The sequence below is a fragment of the Lepisosteus oculatus genome, chromosome 13, assembly GCF_040954835.1.
Source record: "Lepisosteus oculatus isolate fLepOcu1 chromosome 13, fLepOcu1.hap2, whole genome shotgun sequence".
Lineage (NCBI taxonomy): Eukaryota > Metazoa > Chordata > Actinopteri > Semionotiformes > Lepisosteidae > Lepisosteus > Lepisosteus oculatus.
The window spans coordinates 6,068,548-6,096,130 of NC_090708.1; the positions used below are offsets into that span (position 1 = coordinate 6,068,548).

General features: G+C 34.7%; 2 protein-coding genes across 2 annotated transcripts in view; one reads left to right on the plus strand and one right to left on the minus strand.

Annotated features, from left to right (window-relative positions):
* Nucleotides 1–19,389, plus strand: part of ift80 (intraflagellar transport 80 homolog (Chlamydomonas)) — a 56,013-nt gene extending 36,624 nt beyond the window's left edge. The window contains exons 10-21 of the mRNA XM_069197442.1: nt 4,527–4,706; nt 7,168–7,286; nt 7,572–7,646; nt 8,156–8,319; nt 8,625–8,689; nt 11,367–11,502; nt 12,127–12,274; nt 13,111–13,282; nt 16,940–17,029; nt 17,807–17,979; nt 18,410–18,533; nt 18,987–19,389. Of these exons, the coding sequence (XP_069053543.1) occupies nt 4,527–4,706; nt 7,168–7,286; nt 7,572–7,646; nt 8,156–8,319; nt 8,625–8,689; nt 11,367–11,502; nt 12,127–12,274; nt 13,111–13,282; nt 16,940–17,029; nt 17,807–17,979; nt 18,410–18,533; nt 18,987–19,100 (1,560 nt within the window). The 3' untranslated portion in view covers nt 19,101–19,389. The remainder of the gene's footprint in view (nt 1–4,526; nt 4,707–7,167; nt 7,287–7,571; nt 7,647–8,155; nt 8,320–8,624; nt 8,690–11,366; nt 11,503–12,126; nt 12,275–13,110; nt 13,283–16,939; nt 17,030–17,806; nt 17,980–18,409; nt 18,534–18,986) is intronic.
* A 2,686-nt stretch (nt 19,390–22,075) lies between these two features.
* Nucleotides 22,076–23,226, minus strand: LOC102690897 (uncharacterized membrane protein C3orf80 homolog). Its single transcript, XM_015360969.2, has one exon. The coding sequence runs from the start codon at nt 22,814–22,816 to the stop codon at nt 22,229–22,231; it is 588 nt and encodes a 195-aa protein (XP_015216455.2). The 5' UTR covers nt 22,817–23,226; the 3' UTR covers nt 22,076–22,228.
* Between the last annotated feature and the right edge of the window lie 4,357 nt (nt 23,227–27,583).

The window sequence follows — 27,583 nt, forward strand, 5'->3', positions numbered from 1 at the left end:
TCAATCACATGCTTTTAAAATGAGCATTAACCATATCAAAAGAAAGGTACATTTTGTAATCACATTGTTCAGCTACATATTTCTGTGACTAAAATTCCATACTAGCTATTATTTGCATTATTGTTTTCTTTGACAAACATAAGATTGGTGATATTACAGGTATTTCTTATTTTCTTGTGATACATGTATAAATCAAACAGCATTTTCTTTTTTTGTTTTTACTTTATTTAAATTTGATACTGACAGTAGCAGATTCCAGAATAAGAGAAATATTAACAATTACTTGTTAAATTTAATGACTTTGTTAAATAGTTTAAAAATGAATTGATTTACGTTATTACTGTTTAAATGTATTTATTTGAGATGAAAGGATAAATGACATGGTATGTTTCTAATCCAAAAGAGGTAAATTAAATTAAATTTCCATTTTCTAAAAAATGGAAACTAAAATGTTAGGGTGCAATATTAACACTTAGGTACAAGTTCCTTGATGCATTAAACGCTATTATGTACAGAAGGTTTCTTTGTAATAGATTTTACTTTCTTAGTGGGACGTTTGGGTACTGCACCAGTTTTCTGTTGCTGTACATAAGACCTTTCCCTGAACTACAACCAAAAATGTATTTTCTGAGAAGATCTTTTTAGTATAAGATAATATGAAATATTAAATTAAATAAAAACTATTAAATATAACAGAAATATTAAAGTTAATGTTCAAATACTATTATATATGCTATTAGGACTACTATTATTTAATATTGGGATAGACAGAATCCCATTTTACTTATTTAGATTTTTGTCCACACAAATATTTTAATATGGAATTCAGAAACTTATATAGCACCATTTTTTATTTAAACATCTATGCATTACTTAGAAGTAAATGGCCAAAGTTCTTGAACAGCTTGACGGTTATAATTTTAAGTTCCTCTCTGTCACCCTGGCAGAGGACTCTACAATGTGATTGTAAAATTCCACAATCAACATGTATAAATATTGCAAATGGTTTATTTCTTCAGGCTATCGTAATGTTAGTTAGAAATTAGCCCATATTAACTTAAGGTGGCAGGTAAAATGGTATTCTCCACTTTGATTTAAATCTTCCCATATGCTATTAAATGAAAATACAAAGCAGTTGGATAAAATCCAAGATCATTCCTTTTGTTTCCTATAAAACTGTCATCAGTAAATCTGTTTAAAGATTCCCCCAAATATACTTTGTGTTTACTTTTTTTGCTGACAAGGTTATTGTTAAATGTAAAAGTCATAACTATTTTACCTTATAGCGCAAACGGTTTTGTTTTGCTGCCAGTAACAGTGTAGTGTATATATTCACTTCTGATTTGTTCAATTAAAAAAGGTGGGGGTGTACTGCAAATTATACAGTGTTTTGTAAAGTAGCCAAGAAATGCAAAATGTTCAGTGTGAGTTTACATCATCATATTATGTAGAGTCACTTCATCCTATGGAGAGTTGTGGTGAGCCAGCACCTAGTCCAGCAGACACAGGGACAGTGTACTCACACGCACAGAGGCACCAGTGAGCCTGCCTGTCTTTGGAAGATGGGAAGAAATCTGAGCAGATAAAAAATACTTGCATAAGCATGGGGGGAGCATGTTAACTCCACACAGAAGACTTCCCATTTTAGAACTGAGTTCAGAAACCAAAAGCTGTGAGGCAGCAGTATTAACGGCCTCACCACCCTGCCCTTCTCAGTTTCCTTAATCATAACCCCTCATTTTATTGTATTAAACCTTCCTAACAGTGTAGTTTTTGCTCTGCATTCCTGTGACACGAGGGAAATTCTTAAAGTTGTATTGATTATGTGGATAAGTTCATCTGTTTTTATAATATATGTAATCTCTTTGTCTCTTCTTATATTATTTTATCAGCCTCGTCATTAGTCAGTTCTTGGAGTTACTGTGTAAAAGCAATGTTTTTCATTGGCCACTTAATAACGTGCAAATATTCTTTTGGTAAATATTCTTAGTGCCTGTGTATTGATATTTGTGCACATCCATATAATGATAATTTTAGAATCCTTATAGTGAAAATGATAGAATTATCCACTTGTCATTTTTTTTCTTTAAAAGTTGGCCTACATCTGATGATTGCCTTTAAGCTTTTTTCATAATTTAACATACAACAGTAGTCTGAACAAGCCATTTAAATTTTATTTATGGGATATGAATAAAAGACAAACCTAGAGGTCACTTTGGAGATACTACACTAATCTGACTCATGAAGAAGACTTTTCATAACTCGTGCCTTGAGAGTATTCAGTTTTGTGGTCTTTGTTTCTCATGGGATAAACAATGTAGCCTGCTACAAGCCATAAGATATCCTCAAAATATTCCATGGTTTTTATTTTCTGACATTTCTGACAAGTGTGTAGAAAGGCCTGGGATTTTCAGGTTCCTGCATATACTGCAAAAGGAATCAGATAGCTAAATATGTTAAAAACATTAGGTAAGCACTATTCCAAAACTGTTTCTTAGCCTAGGATCATGTGTCGAGGTTCATTAGAATCTGGTGTATACATTTACGTTTAGGCAGATAGCTTATTCTGAGACATTCAAGTCTCTTGAGAGGTTTAAAATAGACTTGGGTTGAATGTTTTCAGAAGAATAGACAAAGTATTATTATTTCAAATGTGTACGTTTTAAAACAGTGGAACTCATCCAAGTATAGTTGTGCAATGTTTTGAAAAAGGTGTATTAAAGTACACATCAAAGGTTTAGGTCGGGGTTATACAGGCTTGACTGTTTATCTTTTCAATGAGTGCAAAAAAGTTATTTCTATTGCTGATTTTTTTGGAAGTGTGGAAAAAAGTAAAAGAAAAATGGTTATAAATCTGCAAGAAACTTTTTTTCAGTAAGTGGACATCACATTATTAGTTATAGTACTGTAATGAGGAAATAAATTCTGGTAAGTATTAATTTTGAAAACTAGGGTACATGAAGAATATAAACTTTTTTTGAAAGTGGAATCTGAAGGAAACGAGCCCATGAAGAAGTAATAATAGTTCAATTTGCATATAAATGATATATGTAAATTTTGAAATGTTAATACTATGAAATGTCTTAACTCTTTGCTATTTAATTAGGCAGTAATTATGTAATCATTTGCTTGCCAGACAACCTGGAAGGAAAACAAGACTCAGACAACGACTTTGATTTCAGCAGATTTTGTGTGTGTGAAATGAATTCTGATTTAGATACACCCACAAATGTTGTGGAAAGTGATGGATTTTTGTGAGGATTTTTTTTTAAAATTCTTTGTATTATTTTGATTTGCTTTTGTGCATATTGTAAAATTCCTTCTGCGGCAGCAATATAGTTAAACTGGCAATCTTTTAGACAGCTTACTAACTGCTCGCCACCTGCACTTATAAAAGCGCTGATTCCACGGGTCAGGGGTCATCAGATAGATGTCAGTTGTATTTGTGGTGAGAGAACACGTGGTGGAATGCTGTAATGCAGACAACAGAAAGTGATTGTTTCGTTCCCTCAGAGCGTATTGCATACCAGCCTTAAGGAGCTCCATTTGTTCCCCCAGTTATCCCGCCTCTCAGTTTGGAAGCATTGAGTTTGCCCATTATAGGGGTCAAAGATGACTATTGATTGCTAGGACACGCTGTAAAAATACAATAGCCCTTTGTGCAAGGGTGCAAGGCAATATTACTGTCAGTGAATTAGGTAATTTTTCTGGTTGAAGTTGCTGGCTTAATTAGACATGGTGAATATAGTGAATCAGTCTGCTGAGGAGATTTTGCAGCAGGGGGTAGGGCCCACTTTAGATTCGCTTTTGTGACTAATCCTTAATCTCCCTTTACCCTATGGGATTAAAAAGATTATTTTTAATTGTGAATTGTATTTTTGTCATATGTACATTAAATAAGATTCATTCTCAATCTTAAGTACAGTCCTTCTCAGCAGCAGCATATAATTACACAAATATCTCAAAGAAAAAACATTTTTAACTCCAAGACTAAGAAAGGTAAAACTTTATAAACAACAAATAGCCATTGTGGTTGTGGCTCAAAAGGGGTGGGGTTTTGTCAGTAGTTTTGTCGAGAAGGACTTTAAGTGTTATATAATAAAAAAGTGTTTAGGAACTTTAAGGATAACAACAGAAACTTTGCTTTTTGATTCAACTGCTTCAGTTAATATTAAAAGGACATGTTGCCATTACTTGTTTTTCTGGTGCCTACAAATCTCTAAAAGCCTGGTAATAAACATCTGGCTCTGTCTTCTATTTTGAAAAATCCATATGATTCTCTTAAACTGGAATACAATAGTGTAACAGAACAAATCTTAAGCTACTAAATTCAGGTTTGGCAAGCTCTCTACAATCAGTCACGATAGCATTCTGGCAAATCAATTGCATCAAATGTTAGTTGGCAAAGATCTGATGCCCAGTCTGCTGAACTCTGCATGAAATATCACAGCTTATTATTTTTTATTAACAATGTAAATATTTGGAAAAGTGAACCAAACTATATTTTTTCCTTGTCCTTTTTTTAGTGGTCATACGCATTGGAAAAGCCAAACACTGGAAGCATTTTCAATATTGCCTGGTCAGTGGATGGGACTCAGGTTGCTGGTGCCTGTGGGAATGGGCACGTGATTTTTGCTCATGTTATTGAGCAGAGATGGTCATGGAAAAACTTTGAGATAATACTCACAAAAAGAAGAACTATGCAGGTACAAATCTTTAAGAGCTTTACGGTATTATAATATTTATGTCACGTGTAAAAGCTCAATGCAGGTCAGCATTATGTCAGAAGTTTGTTTTCTTGTTTTTTTTTTCAAAGATATTGCCTCTTCATTTTTGCATTCATTATTTTAGATGACATTCTTTAGTAATGTAATTGTAAACAATATGACATCCATTCTAATACTAGGAAAGTGTTGAAATTCTTATGTGTTTTATTAAATATAGACATGTATAACTTCATATACTGTGCAGCTTCTGTACTATATCAAATGTTATTAATGCATAGAAATATATGCTGTAAAATTATGATCTGCCTTTGCAATTGCTACATGAATACTAATTAACATTAATAAATATAACATAGTATTCTGATAATTAAAGGATATTATATGTTACTAAAGTAGCTCTTTAAACCCTAAACATTTAATAAGAGTATGATGCACAACAGGATTGGTATGTTTCGGTCACCCTCAAGTTACAGAAGAAAAAGACAAAAAAATTAAAGTACAGAGTTCAAACCAAATTTGCTATTTGCTTAGTACTTTTTATGTACATGTCCTTTTCTCAGTAGGTTCTTGTCCCACTGGCTTGTTTTGCCAGATTCCTTGCTATTCAGATTCTCAAACTGGACTCTGTACCATTACTCTTTATTTCAGGAGAGATTTGTCTTTTATGAGGCTTGGCATTTTAATAGGACTCCTCACTTTACATTTTTTGTAATTTTTGAAAGAATTGTACATAACAAGGCCAAAGCATTCAGATTTTTAGAAAATTGCCTAGTGCCCATACAGTATTTTGTATTTTAGATTCTGTTTTACTCTTAAAGGAGGTCTTTATATTGTACCGGTCTTTGGTTTACTTGGTCTGTGAGTTACTGTTGATACATTGTCAGTCATTCAAGAACTGTAGATTATTTTTATTTAGTTTCTTTAAAATAATTGTGAAGAGTGATGGAATTTACATATTAATATCTGAAAACTGCACCTTAAAAAGCAAAATGCAAGTCTTAATATATATATTTAACACTCAATGGAAGCGAGTTACCTTGAGTTAAATGTAGTAGCTGTTTAGTAATGGTCTATTTAAAGGTAGAAAATTCCCAAGACATCAGCACTTCTAGCTATACATTATGTTATAAGACTCCTACTGTACCTACATGACAATAGCCTACTTGTCTGCAGGCTTCAGCCACACTACATGTTTAAATTAGAAAAACCACAAGGTACAGTTTACATGGTGTAAGCTTGAGTACAAGGTCAGCTGAGACATTTTACAGAATACTGTTTGCACAAACTAAACAAACCAGTGTCTTAACTCATTTATTTTTAGCTGAGCTAGATTTCTTCTGCACATCTGTCAATGGTTTGTGATTTGGGCAGCTAAATTTATTGCTTTGTGGTTGCAGGTTTTATTCTTGTTTTACACACAGTTTAATCTTGCAGAGGCTTCACAACGTTAAAATACACCTTTACCTGCAAAATGGTAGCTAATTAAATAATAAGAAATAACTAAATATAAAACTTTATATCAGTATATATTTACACCTATAGTTGACTCATAGTTGTCATAATATATTTAAATGTGTAAATATATTAAATAAGTACGAATTTGCATTCCATGTTTAATTAAAAATAAACTAAAATCTACTAACATAAAAGCATTAATGTGGTTTATAGAATATATATACAGTATATATATATGGTCAGCTGCATGGATTTCTGCTAATTATTAAAGTTAAACACTTTATTACCCAGTCTTCAGGACAGGATTTGATTATAATGTAAATACATTTGGCAGTAAAAGAGTTCAGTGACTTGACAAATTGAACCTTAAAGAAAAGGAAAGAGGCACCAAACTGCCCTCAAAATGCATAATTTTCTGCTTCTTAAATAAGCCAAACATTGCACAACACCTGGAAACTGATTTTAAAACCTTAAGTAACCAAGCTACAACGAGCTTAAACAGCCATAAAATTTGGCATCTATAAAGCATGCAAACAATACAAAGTGTGCATCATTTTCTCATTTCTGTTGTTAAGATATAACACTATGCAGTATATCCTTTTACATACCAGTTAATTTATTTTGAGTAGATAAAGTAGAGAGCTTTTCAAGAGTTAATTTTTCTTTTACTGTAGTTATGAGTTAAAAAGCTCATTTCAATTTGGTAAGAGTGAAAATAACATTAAACAGCACTGTTGGGCAAATTAATAATACATGATGCTCTACAGCCAGAGCGGTACTGCTATAGTTCTCAAGCTCTCCCTGTACTGTTTAGTGTTACTGGTATTGTCTTTCTTCAAAAAAAAGTTAGGATCTAAAAATCCAATTACATGACCAAAAGGGAATCACAACCCAAGTTAACCCATGTTAAAAAAATACATTTGAAAAAGTAGGTTCTGTAAACTAATTTTATAAATGCACATGTAACAGAATTGTTCCTGTTCAGGTGAGGAATGTACAGAATGACGCAGTGGATGTTTTAGAGTTCCGGGACAGAGTGATAAAGGCTTCCCTGTCGTTTGGGCATCTAGTAGTCACAACGTCTCTACAATGCTACGTGTACAGGTCAAGTATTAAAACAATCATCACTTTTAGATCATATGGGAAGCATGTTCAGTATCACTTCATAGGCCGACATCCAATAAAGCAATAAAGTGCATTAATATTAAAAGCTTACATGTATTGCTTTTTAAGTTTTTAAAATACCACTTCAGAGACCAGCATTAGTGAAGCTTTGTGATTTGTAAAAATGATTTATTTGTTGTTTTGCAAGAGTTCTCCATTTTATTGTGATCGCTTCTTTTGAATCCAGTGATGTAATTTGCAACATTACAAAACTCTCTACTGCAGTGCAAAGAATTGGAACACACCGTTGATTTTTGATCTTAAAGAAGGAACTGTTAGCCTGATCCTGCAAGCAGAGAGGTAAAACAGCATTTTGTGCTAGCTTCTATATACTTATACATGAATCCAGAGTGACACTTTTAATGAAACCTTGAGCACTGACAACATAGAAGTTTGTGACTCAGCCAGTAATATAGCTGATATTTATATTGAAGTCTGATTGCATGTGGAAAAGTGATAGTTGTTGGTCATCTTTAACAATGTGTAACAACCTTTAACAATTTTACTGTGTTACAGGTAGGTAATCAACTTAAAGTTACAAGCCATGGCATCATATCACTCTTTGGCATAATAAGATTATTTTAAAAGAATGTCTCAATTTTGTTTCAAAACGTATATGTACAGTAGTCTTCTTTATCAATTTACTGTACATTTCCTGCATTGCATCTAATTTTTCCGTTAAAATGTGATTACCAGTGAAAAACGGGGCATGGTTGGTATAGAAATCTTGTCTATTCAACTGAACAATGGTTTTAAGTAATAAAATGCATTACTCTGGAACTTTAAAATCATCTACTTTTAATTTCCAGACACTTTCTACTTGTGGATGGAGCAGGTATCTATTTGTTTTCATATGAAGGACGTCTGATTTCTGCTCCGAAGTTCCCTGGAATGAGGACTGACATCCTGAATGCGCAGACTGTCTCTCTTAGTAATGACACCATCGCAATAAGAGATAAAGCTGATGAGAAAGGTAAAATATAAACTTTCTCTCAAGGAAAGCTGCCCACTACTTGCTTAAAAAATTGGCCTGGCAATTTGCCCAAATGAAAAATCATAACTTTAATACCTACTCTAAGAAAACCTCATTTTATCTTTTTTCTTTACTGGACATTACTTAGGTGACTGTTTTTCGTTATTAGGCCCTCTGTTTTTCATTATTTCATGTATTTTTTTATGTTTTTTGGAAATAATGTTTTAAACAATGCCTTTTTACCAGACAGTAAACATTACAGTAAGTCTGTTTTTAAATAATAACCGTTTTCTTTATGTGACTAGTTATCTTTCTGATTGATGCTCTGTCTGGAAAGCCTCTTGGAGACGGCAAGCCCCTGGTGCACAAGGTATGATGCTTCAGGAGCACAGGAATGGGATGTGGCTTAGCTTCTTTTGGTCAATAAGGTGGTTCATGCCTGCAGTGTTTAATAACTGCTGAGTTTGTGAAAAGTGCTTTACTTTTTAATGGCGTAGTTAACTTATCATTTTGCCCCGGAATGGGATTTCAAGAAAGGAGTAGCCAGCGGAGCCAGGATCTGTGTTACTGTTTGTCAGCGTCTTATCCTATGTCAGCACTCCACAGCTCCAGCGTTGTGCAAAGCCAGCTGGCTCTGTTCACGTCTCACATCCACCTACGTGATATTAATTTATCCTTGCCCTCAAATAGGCTTAGGGGTGTCATGACAGAATTTTGGCTAGAATTTAACAAAAAAAAATGTTTTCAAAAAGTTTCGTTTGGACAATTTATTTATAATTTATTTTTCTATGCATGTTCTCTAAAAACCGTGCAGTAACACAGGCAGACAGCATTTTCCTCGTTTTCCATTGTGCATTTCATATTAGTGCAAGTCCACTTCTTCTCAGGCTAACATATTTAATTGAGAAGGTGATTATGTCATCACACTGAACATTGGTTTCCTTGTTTTGTGTAAGTGTTGTATTGCATTGCATTGCAGTTTATTGGAAAAAAAAAAAGAAATGGTTAATGAATCAAAAGCATTATCCTGTTATTTAGTCAAAGTAATATGATTTTTATTGTTGAATTGTTATGTGATGGTAAAGGAGATGCAAAAAATGGTAATAAAATGCTGTACAATGAAGTACAGATTGAATGCAGTCAAAGATGCCACCAAAAACCCTTTTTTAAATCAGAATTTAATGAAAAACAGACCTTAAGTCTTTACTTCTGTTTCTTATTTATTTAGGAATGTAAAATTAGATACAGCTTAAAAATGATTTTCAAACAAATTTAAGATTATGTTCTTGCAGTGTCATTTCTACTGTTGTGTTAAATTGAACTGAACTGCTGAACTTAAGTTACTACATGGCCAACCTTGGCTACTAATCCAAGCTTTATATTTCTGATTTTAAAGTCACCGTGTCCTTTTAAAAGGAAACATATACAGTATATATGAATGTAGTAGTTCAGGTGGGTAACTGCGTCAGTATGCGTACAGCTGCAAAGGAATAACTGATAGGTTCATTCCATGCTGAAAAGAGAAGAGAGAAAACACAACGTTTCGGCTGTGGAGAAGAAGGCTCCACAGCCAAAACGTTGTGTTTTCTTTCTTCTCTTTTCAGCATGGAATGAACCTATTACTGGTTCCTTTGCAGTATATATAAATGTTAATGTGTATGTTTTCAGCCCTGCTTTTAAATCTAAAGGGTACAGTGTTCACCTGTTCACAGAAGTATTTTACCATATATTACTACGTAGGTATCTATAATAGCATCTACTGTATGTGTGACTATTTTTCTTGTTATTGTATATACAGTAGGCATTCTAAAACCAAAATGTAAGAAATTGTTACAAAAAACATAATTCCTTAATGTTATAGACTTGTCTCTTGACTTGTGACATAGAAAGTATAATTTATATATTTCCAGCATTTTTTTACAGGATCCCTTTAGTTGTTAGTTGTATAATTCATGGCATCATTTCACTCACATTTTCCCAGCTTATTGACAATTTAGAAGAAAGAATGAAATTGTAGCAAAGTTTGACTTTCTCACTGGGGAATTTAAAAGGGGCTCATGTAATAGCTGTGAAATTATCTGTTAATCTCATCTGTCAAGTCTTCTTGAAACTTTTAGACTAATGTTAATGCGTGTTTTAAAACTGTCAGCAGTTAATCTACACATAATATGATAATGATGCCTTTCTTTAATATGAACCTTATAGTGACTTTAGAATCAGTCCTTCTATTACTTTAAGTCAGCATAGCTAATAGTCTAAACCTAAAATGTGTGTACTATTTTTGTTTCATGGGGTTTTGTGTAAATAAACCCAAAGCTGTTCTGCTGCACTTATGCCTTTCTGTAACCTGACTCCATACTTTGTTTGCAGCCTGCCTGCTGTCTCGGCTTGTGTAGTTAAGGAATGAAACTCTGACATTAACAGGCTCTTAAGCTGGCAAATCAGACAAAGAGAAATATTGAACACCACTGCCTGCCTACTGCAGACACATTTCTTCAGCTGAGTGTCAACTTGTATTACCAAGGGAAATAGGCAGTAGCTGTTTCGTAATCAGAAGTGTTTACTGACTGAGAGTAGCTTAAATCATAGTATAAAAGTAAGTAATGAGAGTCATTATGGGGATGAATATATCATATGCCAAGCAAAAAACACACATATCATTTAACTCTTTATGTGCATCTTCAGGAGAATGTGCAGTTATCAAAAATCCTAACATTTTGTTACTGAATATTTTCTTCAGTTAAGCAATTGTGTAACTGTTCTCTTAATTGACTAAAGATAGTGGGGGACAAAAACATAATAATTAAAAAACATAAATTGGAGGTTAAATATATTTCAAGATAGTGTCAGTCATTACTGTACATAAAATGACATGTGAAGCATATTCTTGCTTTGATATCATTAACTCAAAAAATAAGCTGCTTTTAAAAGGAATAGAAAGAAGTACCATATGCAGGGTTTTTAGATAAATTGTTTTATTAAAGGTTTCAATTTTCAAATTTGGTTATTTAGTAGGAAAGTAGCAGTAGTTTCTTTTATGACTGCAGATGGAGGTAATGGAAGTTGCTTTGGACCAGTGTGGAATACCAAACGAGAGAAAGATTGCTCTAATTGATAAGAATCGAGACTTGTATCTGACCTGTGTCAGAAGATTTGGAAGGGAGCCACCGATTAATAAAATTGGTAAGATGAAATTTAATCTTAGTACATTTGTAATTTAACGTGTATTCATCATTTTAATGGAAAAATGTAAAAACTACAGCAGATGACAGTTGTTGAACATAAATGAGTTTAGAAGATTTGAATTACACTGCACTGGAACCTACCTGGAATCAAGACATAGCTGCAGAATAAACTTGTATAACAACAGTCTAAACTGGGGGGTCAGTTTCTGGTGGACCTAGTGTCTTCTGAACTCTCAGTTAATTCATCTGTTTGATTGATTGATATGATTGCAATATGTCTAAACTCTCCCTGAGGTGTTCTAATCATTTTAACTTTAAATTAACTATACTATACCACTACTGAAGTATTTTTTATGTTTTATTTTATTAACTGTAAAATACCTTAAATAAGATCTCTATAGTGTATATATGTAAGAAAATAATTAGGTTGTTAAATTGACTGCTCACATTGAAACAAAAACCAATACACTCTAGACTTTACAGGAATTGTGTTAAACATAGCTTCCCTAAATTTAAATATATATAAAATTATATATACAAATACAAAAATAAGTGATGCTTGGAAAAACTTGGGAAGTTTAGCATATGTTCTGTTTTCTATTTACTTTTTATTATCAACTAGGCACCATGGTACATTCTATGGCTTGGAATGACACTGCAAATATTCTGTGTGGGATTCAAGATAATCATTTCACTGTTTGGTGTTACCCTAACACTGAGTTTGTGGACAAGGATCTTCTGCCAAAAACAATGTGTATGAAAGATGCAAGGTACTGTACCTCAAAGATGTCTTAGCTCTGAATAAAGTGAACCTTTGAGAAAAGTTTTATTTTGAAAACATTTTTTCTCTGCTGTTCTCCTTCTAGCCATCTGTTATCAGAGGTAGCAAAACATATCCATTTGTACTTTGTTTTTTAAGCAGCTTTTTATGGAAACATGAATAATGCCTATACTGTCTATAGAACTCCTCTTTCTCCAGTTCTCTGACATACAATGTGGCTATTGCATATAGTAAAACTCCTTTGTTTCAAATAATATGTCAGAGCCGAATGATCATTTTTAAAACTGCATGACCACATGGAATATGACATTTTGCAAAATGTACGAACAGTTACCAGATGTGATTTTTGAAGTGTTTTGCAGTGTTAAATTAAAATCAGTTTAACTTGCAAAAAGTACGATCCATAAATAAATAAGGACTTCTCTTTTACCAAAGAAAATCATGTACACTTTGTCACACATGTACCGTAACAAGCTGTATCACATAGCACATGTGTTACTCTTGGAAGAGAGGTGATGAAAAATTATAGCTTCCTGTAGAAATTATGTCATAGTGTTACTACTTAAGGAAATTTGAAGAGTTTATATCTTCAGTGAATTTGTAATCAGAGGAGCTAATCTTTGACTGATTAAAACAAATGAAGTTTGGTTAATCCTGCTCAAAATCAAAAATATGGAGTTAACATAGTTAATATAGACTTAAACTATATTTTATTACATTACTTACTAATATAACATTGGTTATGTAAATCCCAGTTTAAATAATTCTTTAAAAATGTAATTGTTTAATCATTACCTTCTTGAACTTGTTCTTCCATCTGTACAGTGAATTCAGCAGAAATCCACAAGTTTTAAACTATGTGGGCAATCAAGTTGCAATCAGAAGAGCCGATGGCTCCTTGGTGTACAGCTGTGTATCTCCTTACCCTGCAATCCTCCATGAGTACGTCACTGCTTCGCGCTGGGATGATGCTCTCAGGCTCTGTCGCTTTGCAAAGGTAATTCAAATTCAGAATTAACTCCCATTAAGTCCACCTTTGCTTGGATATTTATTTTTTTTATACAGAGCTGAAATAGTGTTATACTAGTCTGGTGAGAAAAGGAGGAAATGTAATGTTTACAATGTTATAAAATGCACACAAGGTATGGGGTGAAGTGAAAAAATATTGAGGTATGAAGAATTCAGGGAAGATAAACACAATACTGTACATTACCTAAAGTTATTTGTGTGGATCTGTAGAGTCTAAAAGACAAATATCTTTTTTGTTTGATTTTATTGTGCTTCTCGGTTATAAAGCCTGTCGTATCCATGTACAGGTTTTTGCATGTATAGTACATGCACTGTTGAACAGTGTTATGTGTCTATCTTTCATCATCCCATTTTGCTGTGCCGTGACACAACATTCATGCACTTAAAATACCTTTAGTAATTGTGACATAAATGCTGATATATGAGGTTTGCAACAACATTAATGTTTTTATTCCTCTTAGTTTCCCAAGTCTGTATGTCATTCTGTAAAGTTCTGAAACTTTGTAAGTGTGGTGGCAAAGATAGTTTTTATACTGTTACAGGTACTGTATCTGCTTTCCTTAGTACAGTATATATATAGTACTTTTATACCTGCATCTTGTAGATTTTTTTCAAGACCTGCTTCATCATCAAAAAGGGAATTGTAATAAGGACATTAAACTATTTTTGAAATTTTTACATATATTATCTAAAGGTGAACCTATGAGGTGAATAAAGAAATAAATGCAGTCTTTCTGGGAAAAGATGCAAGGCAAATTAATTATGAACCATTTTCCAAATACCAAAACTAAGGCTCAGTGAATTTAGCAGAGCACACCATATATTTAACAAAAATCAGTCAGACCACTTGTAGGTAATGATTTTAAATTAATTGTGTAATTAGGAAGTAAATTGCTTGCACATTGCTAGCTAAACGTCTTTTAGTTTCTAAAGAAACAGCTGTAACTTAACTCTGAATTACATAGTTGCTGAACTTGACCACAAAAACTTTGCAGATTAATTTGTTGGATACTAGAGTGGCATAAGGCGTATAAATATATCAAATACAATAAAATTAATAAAAAAGCAGTTTAAAAAAAACATACTCAGTTTTATCCACACAGGGGATATACATTTGAGAACTTATGTTAATTTCCTGCCATATTTGAGTAAGATGTAATTCACAATATTTTAATGTGATTTCATGATACTTTTTCCTGAATATTCTTTACATCACTAAGTCTCCTTTCTTTTCCACTTCACTCTGCCATAGGCTTTTCCTTCTGAGGTGAGTTATTCTTACCCTGTAGAAACTCTCATTCGGTTCCTCTCATTAAATACATTTCCGGTATGTTTGTGTTTTATTTTTACTAGCTTCCAATTTATTACATTATTTCTCCAGCAATACCAAATTCTTCAGTGCAAAAATGCATGAGTCATTATGTACAACAATGATTCCAGCTTTTTCTAAATATCTGTCCAGACAATTTAATAGCAAAGGGAATTATTTTAGCCTGGAAATAATGGTTCACAACATACTCAGTTGGTATATACTCAGTATCTCAGTGTTATTCAGTACAGTGCACAGTTTTTTTTTTTAAATAAAGCTACTATTTACATAGATGTTAAATATCTTATTCAATGTAAACATTACTTCTTAGAATTAAATGGTCTGAGACTTTAAATTCAATTAATTCCCTACAGTTTGTGCTATGGAGTAAAGCAACAGTTTTACAGTATACCTGTAAGCTTGATTTCAATTTGTTTGCAGAGCTGTGTGTTTAATGTATAAATTTAGACAGGTTTTATTCATATTCTAACACTACAGAATTTCCCAGAATTAGTACCTCTTTACATATTTACTTTCAAAACACAAGTCTTTGGTGTGGGTATTGTGAATTGTCCCCTTAAGATGAGTTCCTTTATGTAATTTACTGGACGTCTCATTGCCTCTGGAGATAAGAAGAGAGGCCTTCAGTCTTTGTTTCTTCCAATGTGCACAATAATATGAATATAATTAGATAAAATGTAATTTCAATAGAGCAGTTCTACAGATGAGTCTAAGACAAATCATCTTTCATACTCTGGATGTTGCTAAGATTGGGGTTAAACACTTAACAGCATTTACTAGGATTTGAAATGGAGCTGGAAAAGTTCAGTTTTCAAGGTGACGCCTTGTATCCAGTCAGTGAAAGGTTGTTATGAAATTTACATCTGTCACCAGTTTTTGTAAATGCTCTCCCCCTACCCCACTTTTTCTGGTAAGTGTTTTTATTCTTTTTCAGATGGGTGAAAATAGTGGCTATGCAAAAGTGACCAGGCTGGTTCTAGAGTGTGTCATGCTACAGCTTTGTCAAACATTCAGGAGTCACATTTTTATTGCAAAAATCTGTCAGTGATTACTGGAAAATGTAAACAACTGTACTGTGACTAAATGCTGAAAAATGTTACTTTTTACAGTGTGCCAGAGGTGGTTACATGCTTACACTATCTGTACTGGTAACATCTAAATAGATACTTGTTTGCTTTTTAAATACAGTAGTTTTGCTAATAGCTTGGAAACTATGGATTCATAGGATTTCTTTTTTTTTTTGGTCTTTTGTGAAAGTCAGTGCTTAATTAAATCACTGTTAAACATAAATATCCCTCACTTCTTCAATCATAATTTGTTTTGTGAATAAGGAATTAAGTTTCCAAGATGCTCCAGCTGTTTTTTGCATGTTAGAGCACCATTGCTTCTAATTTGGGGCACTGTCTGCCCTTAAGTGAGACACTAATAATTTCAAACTACAACAAGCAGACGGAATAATAGACCCCCATCTGACAGAGACGCCAGAGTAATGACGGTCTTGTCCCTTTAATAATGTTTTTAGGAGTGTTTATTTGACCAAAATGTCAACTTTATCTCTATTTCTTGGGCATTGCTTAATGGCTTGGATGTGCAGTGTAAGTAGATTTTATGTAGTAGTAGTTACTGAAGGACATTTGTACAGGCTTATGATTTGTCCTCGCTGTTGAAAACATTATAGCACTTTTAAGACAATTAATATGTATGTTCTGATAGATACATTTTACAAATGTTTGTATAATTTTGTAAACATATTTCAACACTTAAATTAAAAGTATAGCCTGTTGCAGATTTTATTTTTCCATAGTCTGTGTTGCTAATTTTTGTTTAGAAATACTCTGTTATTGTTGTGTTTGGCAGAATGTAAGCCAAACAGAGGCACTATGCCAACTTTCCACTGGGTCACAAACAAAGTCCTATGGATTTCACATTGAGAAAACAAGATGTTGAAGGAAGCAACATATTAAATTTAATCCCGCCCTAGACTCAATGCAGACACCCACAATGATCTCCATTATGAGTGTTTGCGAGTTTTTAAAATCCAATGTACAGTAGTCTGAGTTTTTGACATATGACATCCTTCTAGTGCAGTTAAAACTGAGAACAGGAGGCAGTTCTTCACATACAGGGATGTGGGAGTGTGGAACAGGTTATTCAGGCATGTTATTGAAGCCAGTATCCTGGTTTTCTTCAAAAATACCTGGATGAGATCCCTGGATCGGTAAGGATCTAACTATCAAATGCATTACACATAGTCCGTTCTTAAGTTTTTATGTTTTGCTGCTTTTTCTTGAACAGGATCAAACATTATGGGCCTGTCTTGCTGCAATGGCAATTGCAAGTAAAGAGCTGACTACAGCAGAGATTGCATATGCAGCTATTGGTGAGGTAAGGGTGCAATATGCTCTTTTCTACCTTTGCTTAGTATAACTATTTTGTAATGTTTTAAGAAGTACATTTTTAGAATAGTCGTGATAAACACTAGCATTGCCTGTCTGGTTGTGGAAAGCTGTCTGATTTGTACATTATGTCAGGCATCTAATAAGATAATAGACTAGGTTATGAGCTTTAATTACACAACATTTTTAACATGTGGTGGGAAACCAATAAAGAATGCAGGGCTTCCAAGGCCCTGAATTCGGCACCAAAGCTTTATTAGGTGCAGTAACATTTTCTGGGACCGTGAATAAAGAAATTCCTTAAAACATGATACCGAGGATATCAAGGATGTGACAAAAAGTGAGTTTGAGTAATTGTGTTCTTCGGCATTTCAGGAGAAAATTAGTTTAAAAAAATAATTTAAAAAATGCAGATGATGTGTTTTTTTTTGTGGTAGTACATTTCACATTAATCTCCATATTTGAAGGGAAGGGATGAATGAAATCTTCTAGAAAGCCTTTGGCAGGTCCCACGTGGAATACATTTATGTTAATAAGCAAATAAAAAAAAACTCACACAACTGGTTTCCTCACTTTCTCTTCAATGAACACTAAATCCCTTTGGAATTTTGATTGCAATATTTACCTGAAATCTTCATCCTAATGCAATAAGCAGGTTTTAAACTTGATTGCTTCTTACAGTTTCACAGAATTCTCTGCATTTTATGACAAAAAAGATCAAGAATCATCAGATACTACACATAATCTATTTTTTTTAATTAATCAGATTGATAAAGTCCAGTATATCAATTCCATAAAAGAGCTGCCATCTAAAGAATCTTCATTGGCTTACATGATGCTCTTCAGTGGAAATGTACAAGAAGCAGAGGGGATTCTTCTTCAAGCTGGATTGATATACCAAGCAATTCAGGTTCATATCAACCTGTACAACTGGGACAGGTACGTAATAGCAACTTGTGACAAATTTCTTATATAGATTTAGTTTATTAAAAACGTGTACTGTATGTACCTTCCACTGGCTCAGATTCTCCCTCTTATGGCCTTTATTATGCTTGCATAAAGGGTTATTTGTGGCTTCCACTCTGCCCTGGAAATAATCCAGTTAAAATAATTGATCATGTTCAGTTGCTATGATCATCCACTTCATTATTTTTATTAGCACTGATGAGTTCCCACAAGTGGAAATTTGTAAGAGGAGGAAATAGGTTATAAATTATATAGTATCTGGTCAAAATGTATTTCCGTCCAACGGCGCAGGTGGACTGGAAGTGAAACAAACCCTTTATCTAGACAAAATGAGGCATACAAGTGTTGTGTGTGTGTTTCGAAGTGTTTGTACTTCTGACTCAAAAATCGTTTCCTTTCCCAGGGCTCTGGAACTGGCTGTAAAATATAAGACACATGTTGACACTGTTCTAGCTTACAGGCAGAAATATTTGGAAGATTTTGCCAAAAAAGAAACCAACAAAAGATTTTTGCAGTATTCAGAAGGAGTAAGTATTTTCATTTTGAGAAGGATGAATTTGTAAAATATAAACATATAGGCAACATTTCATAGCACCGAAGTAGCAATAATTCTAGACATGCATACCTAAATTAACAGCAGGTAGTCCACAATTAGAGATAATACAAGGTCTGAAAAACCACTCAATAAAGACTTTTGATCAAGAAGAAGAATATCCTGTAATATGTAGTGTGTTATTTGACTAATAGTTATTGCATGAGAAATGCAGTCCTTTCCAGTGGTTATCAAGCTACATCCTGCTGCTTTTGATGTTACCTTAACTCATGCTAGCCTTTAATTTGTGATCAGCAAGACAGAATAACCAAGAATGCTTACATCTTGAACCAACATGATCCTGACACTAAAATTTCACATTATTGTATATGCATATAAGTAGATAAAATGTATTTAAAGAGGGAAAATGGCTGTTTATTTTCTGCAGGTGGAGGTTGATTGGGAAAAAATAGAAGCCAAAATTGATATGGAAATAGCCAAAGAACGAGAAAAAGCAGCTAGCTCTTCTGCAGTGAGAAGCAGCATGTCCTCCCATCGGTAGACTACTGAATCCCTTCATCCTTCACCCTTGATATGCTTGGACATTCCTTGTCAGTGGGGATTTAGAGGCTGCTTTGTGCTCACATGTGTACTTAGTTTAAAAAACACTGTACGATTTGTTGTGTAATATATGTTATATAATATGAATATTTCTGGTGTGTAAATAATGATAAACATCTTCTTTTAATATTTATCTTATTGATATCTTAATACAGAAAAATGTGTATGTAAAGCAATTGACCCCTTGATATAAACCATAAAATTGTTTGATTGCATTAATAAATCAATAATTAATAAAGAGAAACTGAAGTCTTCCCTTTTTTCCTTTTGGGATCTGTTGACCGAGAATAAAGTGGGAATTTGTGCCTCTCTGAAATTCCTAAATATTGCAACATGCAGTACAGTAGTCTCTTCATACTTATGTTCGGATCGTTTAACTCATTTGCTGATCTTCAAGGTCATAGGAATCCAGTGATCAATGCCCTCTACTGCATTCCATTGCGGGTCTTTTTTCAACCATCTTGCTTATTATTTAGGAGTTTCATGTTGAGGGAATCGACATAAAAGGGTCCCTGAGAAACCAGAAGGCTTTAGGTTTTGAGGAGAGTGTGATGCTTTATTGATGTTGACATGAAACCAATGCTTTTGGGGTTGTTCTTTGTCACTGGTGTCTGTTTAGAAGCAAAAAAAGCATTAAAAACACGTTTTAAAGTAGTGTTGGGGGGAGGAAGAGTGGTTAGCTGGTGTTACATTAGAACGGTGTCTATCAAGACAGCTTCCGTCGTATTTCTCCAAATGGGAGCATTTGCAATAGACCACCACAAAAAATTAAGCTCAGGTTTCAGCTGCATTATGAAAGAGAGTAAAAGCCATTCTGAAGAACACATAAATTACATTTTTTTACACTTGATAATAAACAGCTGCTTCTAATGGAAAAGTGAAGTGGACAGCGCATATTTTAGTACTTTTTTTTTTGTCAAAGTACTATTTCAGCAAGTGCCGTTTTAGATGGCCAATACATTTTACAAGGATAAAGTGTTTCTTTAGGATGACTCAAAAAACGGTGTTAAACATATGTGTTAAGGATTGCTCATATAACGGGATAAGATCCATTTCATCTTCAAATATTTTTGTAAGTTTTTGCCTCTAGCTTAGCCCATGCATATTAGAAATAGATAACAGAGAGATACGTACATTTAAATTAAACTGAAATACTAGTGTTCTTGTCATCTGCATATTTGTTGGGGAGAGAAGAGGTCTTGAAAGAACACGTGTTTGACATGGACACACAAGAGGAGCAGGCCTCAATGAACCCACTAATCAGCCCCAGCTAACAGATGTTTACAGTTAATCAAACTGGAAAAGCTTGCACCCATTCAGTAGATCAGATTAAATATTAATGATAAAAGTCAGAGAAAGCTCATTACATCACAAAAGAATATGCTACATCACAGAATTTGAGAAAAAAAACAAGAAGTCTTTGTCTTATTTTGAGTTTGGAACTATCATATAATATAGCTACAGTGTTATTTTGTTTCACTCCACTTTTCTCAGGAAAGCATATTAGTAGCTTTCAGTTTTTCCTGTGTTACATTTACCTTTTACTTTATAATTAGATTTTATGTGTTAAGACATAAGATAATACAGTGTGAGAGTTGTTCAGGAAGATCCTGATGTTTGTTACAGCTATCTGATAATAGCACACTGGTCACTTGGCCCTTAATTTTCTTCATTTGTGCACAAATGTGCATTCTGATATGAGTATTATTGACCACTCATTGAAATAGTTTTCTTAAATGTATTTTCCAAGGTAACAAAGGTATGGCCTTCCTCATTGATCAAAGTCATGTTCTAATGTTTAATACACAAAATATTATTGTCATTGTTCTTGGCTGTTACAGTAAATACAATTATTTTATTATAATAGCATGTTTAGTATATCCAGCATAAAATAATTTAATATACGTCACGTTCTAGAAATAAATATGAAATCTGACTTGGTGTACTTGTTGTACAGTACGTTTTTGCTGCTTGTAATTGCTTTTTCCTGCCTGTCCCATACATACAGTACGCTTTGGTTCAGTTATAAGGTGTGTGTTGCAAGCCACTCCCAACCAGAGTGGACAAAACCGTAAAAAAGTAAGGTTGCTTTGCCAAATTCGAACTGTTAACTAAATGTAAAAGGCACCTGCGTGTTTCATTTCCTCTGAAACAATTCTTGTTCTTAGCATACTAAGGTCACCACATTTCTGGTGATACATGCAGTAGACGTACTCCAAAATAAGGCAGATTGCTGGGTGTTGTAGTACTGTACCTGTAACAATGTATTGTGTTCACGGATACTACCCCCTTTCTGTTGCCTGAGATTAACTCTTAAGTGTCTTAGAAACAATGTTCACAATCGGCTAATAATTTCACGGAGCTCTCAGGGGGGGCTGCAGTATTCATAGATTTGCTGAGTATGTTAAGTGACTGAAAATTATTTGCCAATATATAGTGATGTTACAAAACGTTACCCCCAATACAAGAAACACCTTTCAAACGATTTCTTCGTTCGGGTTCCGTAAGGTCGTCGTGATTAAGAAAAATTCGCTCGGAAACCTCCCCTCACTTTTCAAATACAGCCATACGACTCTCTACGCCACAAAACAGCAAGACGGTCGACTTCAGTCAATTGTCAAAAGGGCTCGCACACGCTAGGAGAAAAGAAGTTCATTTCTGACATGCATGTTAGGAAATCATGTTGCTTGTTAGACCTGCCAGTTAACACAACATATGAAGCACGTGAGAAACTTTCTGAAATTCTGATGAATCATGACATGTATGCGGCTTAATAACACCACCCTTTCGTGTAAAGGCTTGATTTAAATTATAAATTAAGATAATCCCCAACCTATGCTGGGGCTCGTTTAACAGTTTAATACTATTTTTCCCTTTGCATGTGCAAACCGATAAAAAAAAAAACGATTGTCAGCCTTTCTTTAAAATGCATAGTATTGACCCGAGCTGGCGGAGCAATTTATTCCAGCAGACTAGCATATATTGTGGCATTGCTCATTTCGTTTTAAAAGCTTAAAATTAATGTTCCACGTATCGCAACACAACGTCCAGCTAATACACAACGTCCAGCTAAACGGAGTTCCAGGAAGTCCTGGTAACACGGGTATCATCCGGTCTCTCGTCTCTTCGCCCTGCAGATACCGACTCTGCCGAATTTAGTAAATGGTCATCGGATCGGTCTCTGTCGACTTGCATTGTTTCTTCGTAAGTTGGTAGGTATTTTACCTCGTCGTATGCCGGAAGTTGTAGGACGGGAGACGTGAATTCCCCGATACTGTACTCGGGGAAGCGGTCTATCAGGGAATCCTGCGACGCCGTAGTGTGCCCGTTCAGCAACGAGGGATCATCCTCTTGTCTTTCGTGATGCCTCCGCGGTCTGGGGCAAATAATCCTCTGGATGAAGTAGCCCATGGCAAAGAGGAGCAAGAGGATCAGTATCCCAGACAACTTCCTCGTTACCCAGCCAATGTTGTCAAAGAACGTGTGAGAGGGCATCTTGCAGCATCTTACCTCCGAGGTACTGTTACCTTGAGTGCAGCATCGCTGGTCGTCTCGGCAGAGAAAACCACCACAGATCTGGCGTGCTCCGCAAGCATAAATGACAAACAGAGTCAGGAAAGTGAAACACGGTGTTATATCATTTGAGAGATGAAGCATTCTTTGGTTTTCGCTTTGAATTGGTTGCTCTGCTCCTACCGGTTTCCCCCCCCTTTCTTTGAATATGAAAATAATTGTATTATATGTATGTTTTAAGAAATGTAAATTAAAGTAGTTTGAAAGTCGTTTGCATCCGAGGACCGCACTGCTTCTGTGCCGAAAAGAAGTGCATCAGACTAGTTCGAGGAAAGCTGGTTTGCAATTGCAGGTCAGTTTGCAGTGTTGATACTGGAGCTCCCTGTTGAATCTGGATTCTTACATCATAATGATGAACGACGCAGTTCTGAGTGCGATAAGACAGCAGCTTCCCTTCGGCCAAGTTTTAAAGAACATTTCACCTAATGTCACTTACAACGTGTTTGAGCGAAACGCTCTGCTTTTCTAGCTTATTTTCCATAAAGTTTGTTTACGTTGTAAACTGGCTTCTTCAAGGCATTAAAATCAACGCGATTTATCTGGTACTTTCTCCGAAGACTGTCCAGATAAAAGGGAGGCGACAAACGTTTTCCTTCTCCTAATTAAATATGTATGGTGCCTGGATCGTGGGTTTTAATGTGCTTTTAATGTGCCCTCTTCATTATGATCGCTGTACACATGACAAACTCTTTAAATAAACACGCCACGTTTCCATGTAAAACATTTGTTGCCAACGTTTGCATATTGTACGATTTTGGAAATTATTTTTTCTTTTTCACTGGGGAGCAAAAGTAGAATGGACTAAAATTTGGAATATGTATATTTTGTATTAAACCACGTGTTAAAAACGAAAACGGGGCTAGAATGCATTAATTAATAATCATAACCTTTAGGTTTCCATTTATGCAAAGGTTAATTATAGTTCCATCTATCTTGAAGTCAGATACTTTACTTCTTGTCAGACTATGCTGTTTTAGGCTTCACTGCTACCGAAATGCTTATTGATGTAGTTTCCCTGCTGTCCATTAATGCGGAATTGCTACAACGATTTACTGCATTAAAGCAGGCGCAGGTGGGGCTAAGATAATAAGACTCTTCTACCTAAATCAGATACACCTTCCTTAAACCCATTGATTCTTAACTACTTTTAAAGAAAGAACCTTGAGTATGTTTTTTCAAGGGCCTAAGCGTTATCGGGACGTCTAAAACGCCAATGCATAATATAGTCCTTTAGAAAGATCTGCAAAACCCAGCTTGAGTGACCTGCATGACAGGTTCAATGAATTAAAGACAAAGAAAGCTGTTGACAATAAAGCCAAAAGTACTATCCTTGGTGCTGAAACGCTTTGGACCCGCTTTACCACACGGAACCTTTTAATAGTCCTTACGGCTATTAAGCTACTTAACAGTTATTTTGAAGTCTGTCAACTATAAAGAGAGCAGTCAGTGTTTAGCCATTCATTTTTTTAGAATTTGAGTTGAGCAGACCAACGACGAGACCTTTTCGCTTTTTTTTCATTTCTGAAAGTCTTGAACCAGCCTTAATAATACTCACTAGTCTCTGAATACGTGTGTCTCCTGTAGTTTAGTATTGATTAAAAAGACAGAGATTAAGGTGAGTTTTCGAATGTCATTTAAAGGTCAGTTCTGAAATGCAGGGGCTGTTAAAAGTGGAGATCAACACATCATTACAAAATGCCCTGGAGGACATCCATGGCAAGGTATAACAGTCATTGATCTGTCAGCTGACCTTACGGTAAAAAGCAGACGCTTAGTTTGAGACAAAACTGCACTTCAGATCAGATCCATTCTCGTCCTTGGAAACTACAGCATGTCCAACTTTTGAACTACAAGTATTTTCTAGGTAAAAACAATATTTAATCAATGTGTTTTGATTTGTTGGAGCCTTTTGTTTACCACAATGTGTTAAAAATAACCACAACAACCGCGATACAAAATGTGTTGCTAGTCATCCAGGTATTAATTTAGAATGCAGGAAATGATTACGGTAGGCTTTTGAAAATCGGCTGTTCCGAAGAGCAATTTAAATATAACATGCTGTTTTTGTATGAATAACAAATACACGTGAAAACTACTATAGTAAATCACGTGGTAACAATGTCCTCGATTTAAGTATAACCCATTGAAAGCTAAGACATCTGTGCGTTCGTAACACTGTTCTGGTTTAGTGAAAGCTTCACTGCTACAACGCTTTGTATGAGAACCAGTCTCTGCGCCGTGAGCATTGCTCATCGTCTTCTGCGCCACTCTGATTCCATCAAACGCAACAGCAGGGTTGGTACTGTAGTTCATCAGCTACATGTCATCATGCTGAGCTACAGGCAGGACCACATCACAGAGCCTGAATGGGCAAAGCAGTTAAACATGTCCGAAAAGAAAAACACACATAGATCACCAGAATTTAACTAAGAAACAATCCTAAATAGATGGGGGCCAACCACACCCACAGTACTCTTTTTCAGTTCTTGAAAAAACAAAATCTCAGTCCCAAACAGTTCTTTTCTCAACTAGTTTTGGCAGTGTAATAAGAGTCAAATACCACATTGTCATTATAAGACTTGATGACTTCCTGTTTTTTGGGGAAAAAAGTCTTGATTTCAAAATTACTACTGCAGTAAGAGAAACCATTGTGAACATTCTTTATCGATCAATGTGTATCAGTTCTTGTAAAAGACCATCACAGACAGCCATCTGCTTTTGTAAATAAATGGGAGCTTTATACTTCACATGCAACCACAATGCCATTAACACTACTAAAGTGAACTGGACAATAATGAGGTTTTCAATTGACCATTTTTCAACAGACACTTGTCTGAAATATAGTAACTAAAATATTAATTAGAGTTGTGTATTAATCTGTTTTCATTATAATATATTATTTCTAAAGTAAGATGCTATGCTTCAAAACTAGATTGCAGACAGACAAATTAATACTTTAAGACCAAGGTTGAATATATAGACTGCATATCAGAAAAATAAGGTTTTTATTTTTTCATGGACTATAACAGGAAGAAAGTGTGTTATAAAATTAGCAAATAATTTCTATTTCCTCATTTTCTTACAGCCCTTGAGAGGTATCCTGATACACTGGCTAGTTTCACAGTGCATCTCTCACAGAAGCATCCTTCTCCTTCTATAGTTCATTACAGTTCCAGGCATGGCTGGCCTCTTTTTCTGAGAAACACACCACAAACTGCAGGACACTGATGAATTATCACAACATGCCTTTTTTTTCCTCCGGAGGTCTGGGAGTATATAAACCTAATTGGGGAACTGTAATCTTCCTGAGAAAAAAAAATGAGCTCTTTCAGTCTTAATGGTGAAAACCAGCATCCATTAAGTGCTTCTTATAAATTTTGCTGAGAGCGGAACCACCCTGCTAGATCAACTGTGTCAACTCTCCCTCACAGGGTGTGGACGGGGATTTTGCAAGGCAAAAGCCAGAAGAGACAGATCTGGCACAAGGATTTCAGGAGCCAGGACTGGAAAACATCAGCTGTGCTCAGTGGAGGCAGGAGGCAGAAGCTTTTATTCGGTCTATTGTATGTGTGCTGCCTGATGCTGTCTCAGGTCACAGATCCCATTGAGGAACTACTGTATGCTTAGGGGGTTAAATTTAAAGCAGTCGCAATTTAGCTTGTGAGAAATTAGAAAAGAAACAAAGGATATATATCTAATTGTGGATATTTGGGAAAACTGGTGATTAACATCTGTTTTAATGTTAAAACAAGTGTGGCACATAATCCAATTATTAAGGTTAATCTACTTACTGTATGTTTGAACAGCTTGAACAGTACAGATTCACCGGGGAGGAGAGTGAATTTATCATTCAGTAGGTTATGAACAGGGCTACAGCTTGGTAATGGAGTCTCACACAAGTGTAATGCGTAATAATTACATTCTATACTTCTTTAGCTTCATTGAGAGGTAGAATTGTCCATAAGTACATTAAAAGCCACACAGAACCATACAATAATATAAATAACAGCTTTTAAATCCTTATTTTTTCAGTTCCCTCTCAATTACCATTAAATAGAAATATATAACTAGACCACATCTAAATTAGGTTGCAATATGGAGGAATATTCTCTTCTAAAATCATAGTGTACCAGCTAATCCGCATATAATTTGCAACACCAGTTTCTAGTTTCAGGTGAAGATTGCTCCCAGTTTTCTCTGGCATAGGTGCACTGAGGTGGGCCTTACCCAATGTTTGAGAGTGTCCTGTACTGCTGTACTTTTGGAAATATGTGGATGTTCCTGGAGTACTGGTGTAACTCTCCCCCAACTGCACTTTCTCAACATCAACTCCAGATTGCAATCAATTTTCAGGCATGCCAACTTCTGCTTGCAGGTCTATCTTGCTAAAAAATACTTTATGAGACAGGGTGGAGACAAGATGCCCTTAGATCACGCTAGATTGTATTCAGCAGCAGCCACTGTTCTTATAGAAAGATGTACAACTAACAATTTTCCCTTCATCACCCTAGATATTCAGCATAGCGCTAAATATTAAATGTTGCCACTTTTGCTTTTACAGCTCCAAAGGATTGCTAATGAAGAAATGCATTCTTTCCAATTTTACTATTTGCAAATTATACTATTTTATTATATGCTGTCTTTATCATGTAGAAAAGAACCAGTTTGTGTGTATATGAATCTACCAACAATGCTAAAATAATCTGTGTTAGTGGAAATTAAAACATGTTATTCAGTCATATTAACACATGAGTAATGAGGTATATTAACTGAAGAATGACATAATTTTCCTGCAGGCAAGTACCCTGTTAGAAAAAAATATGCCTCCAAAAAAGTGAGTTATGAGAAACA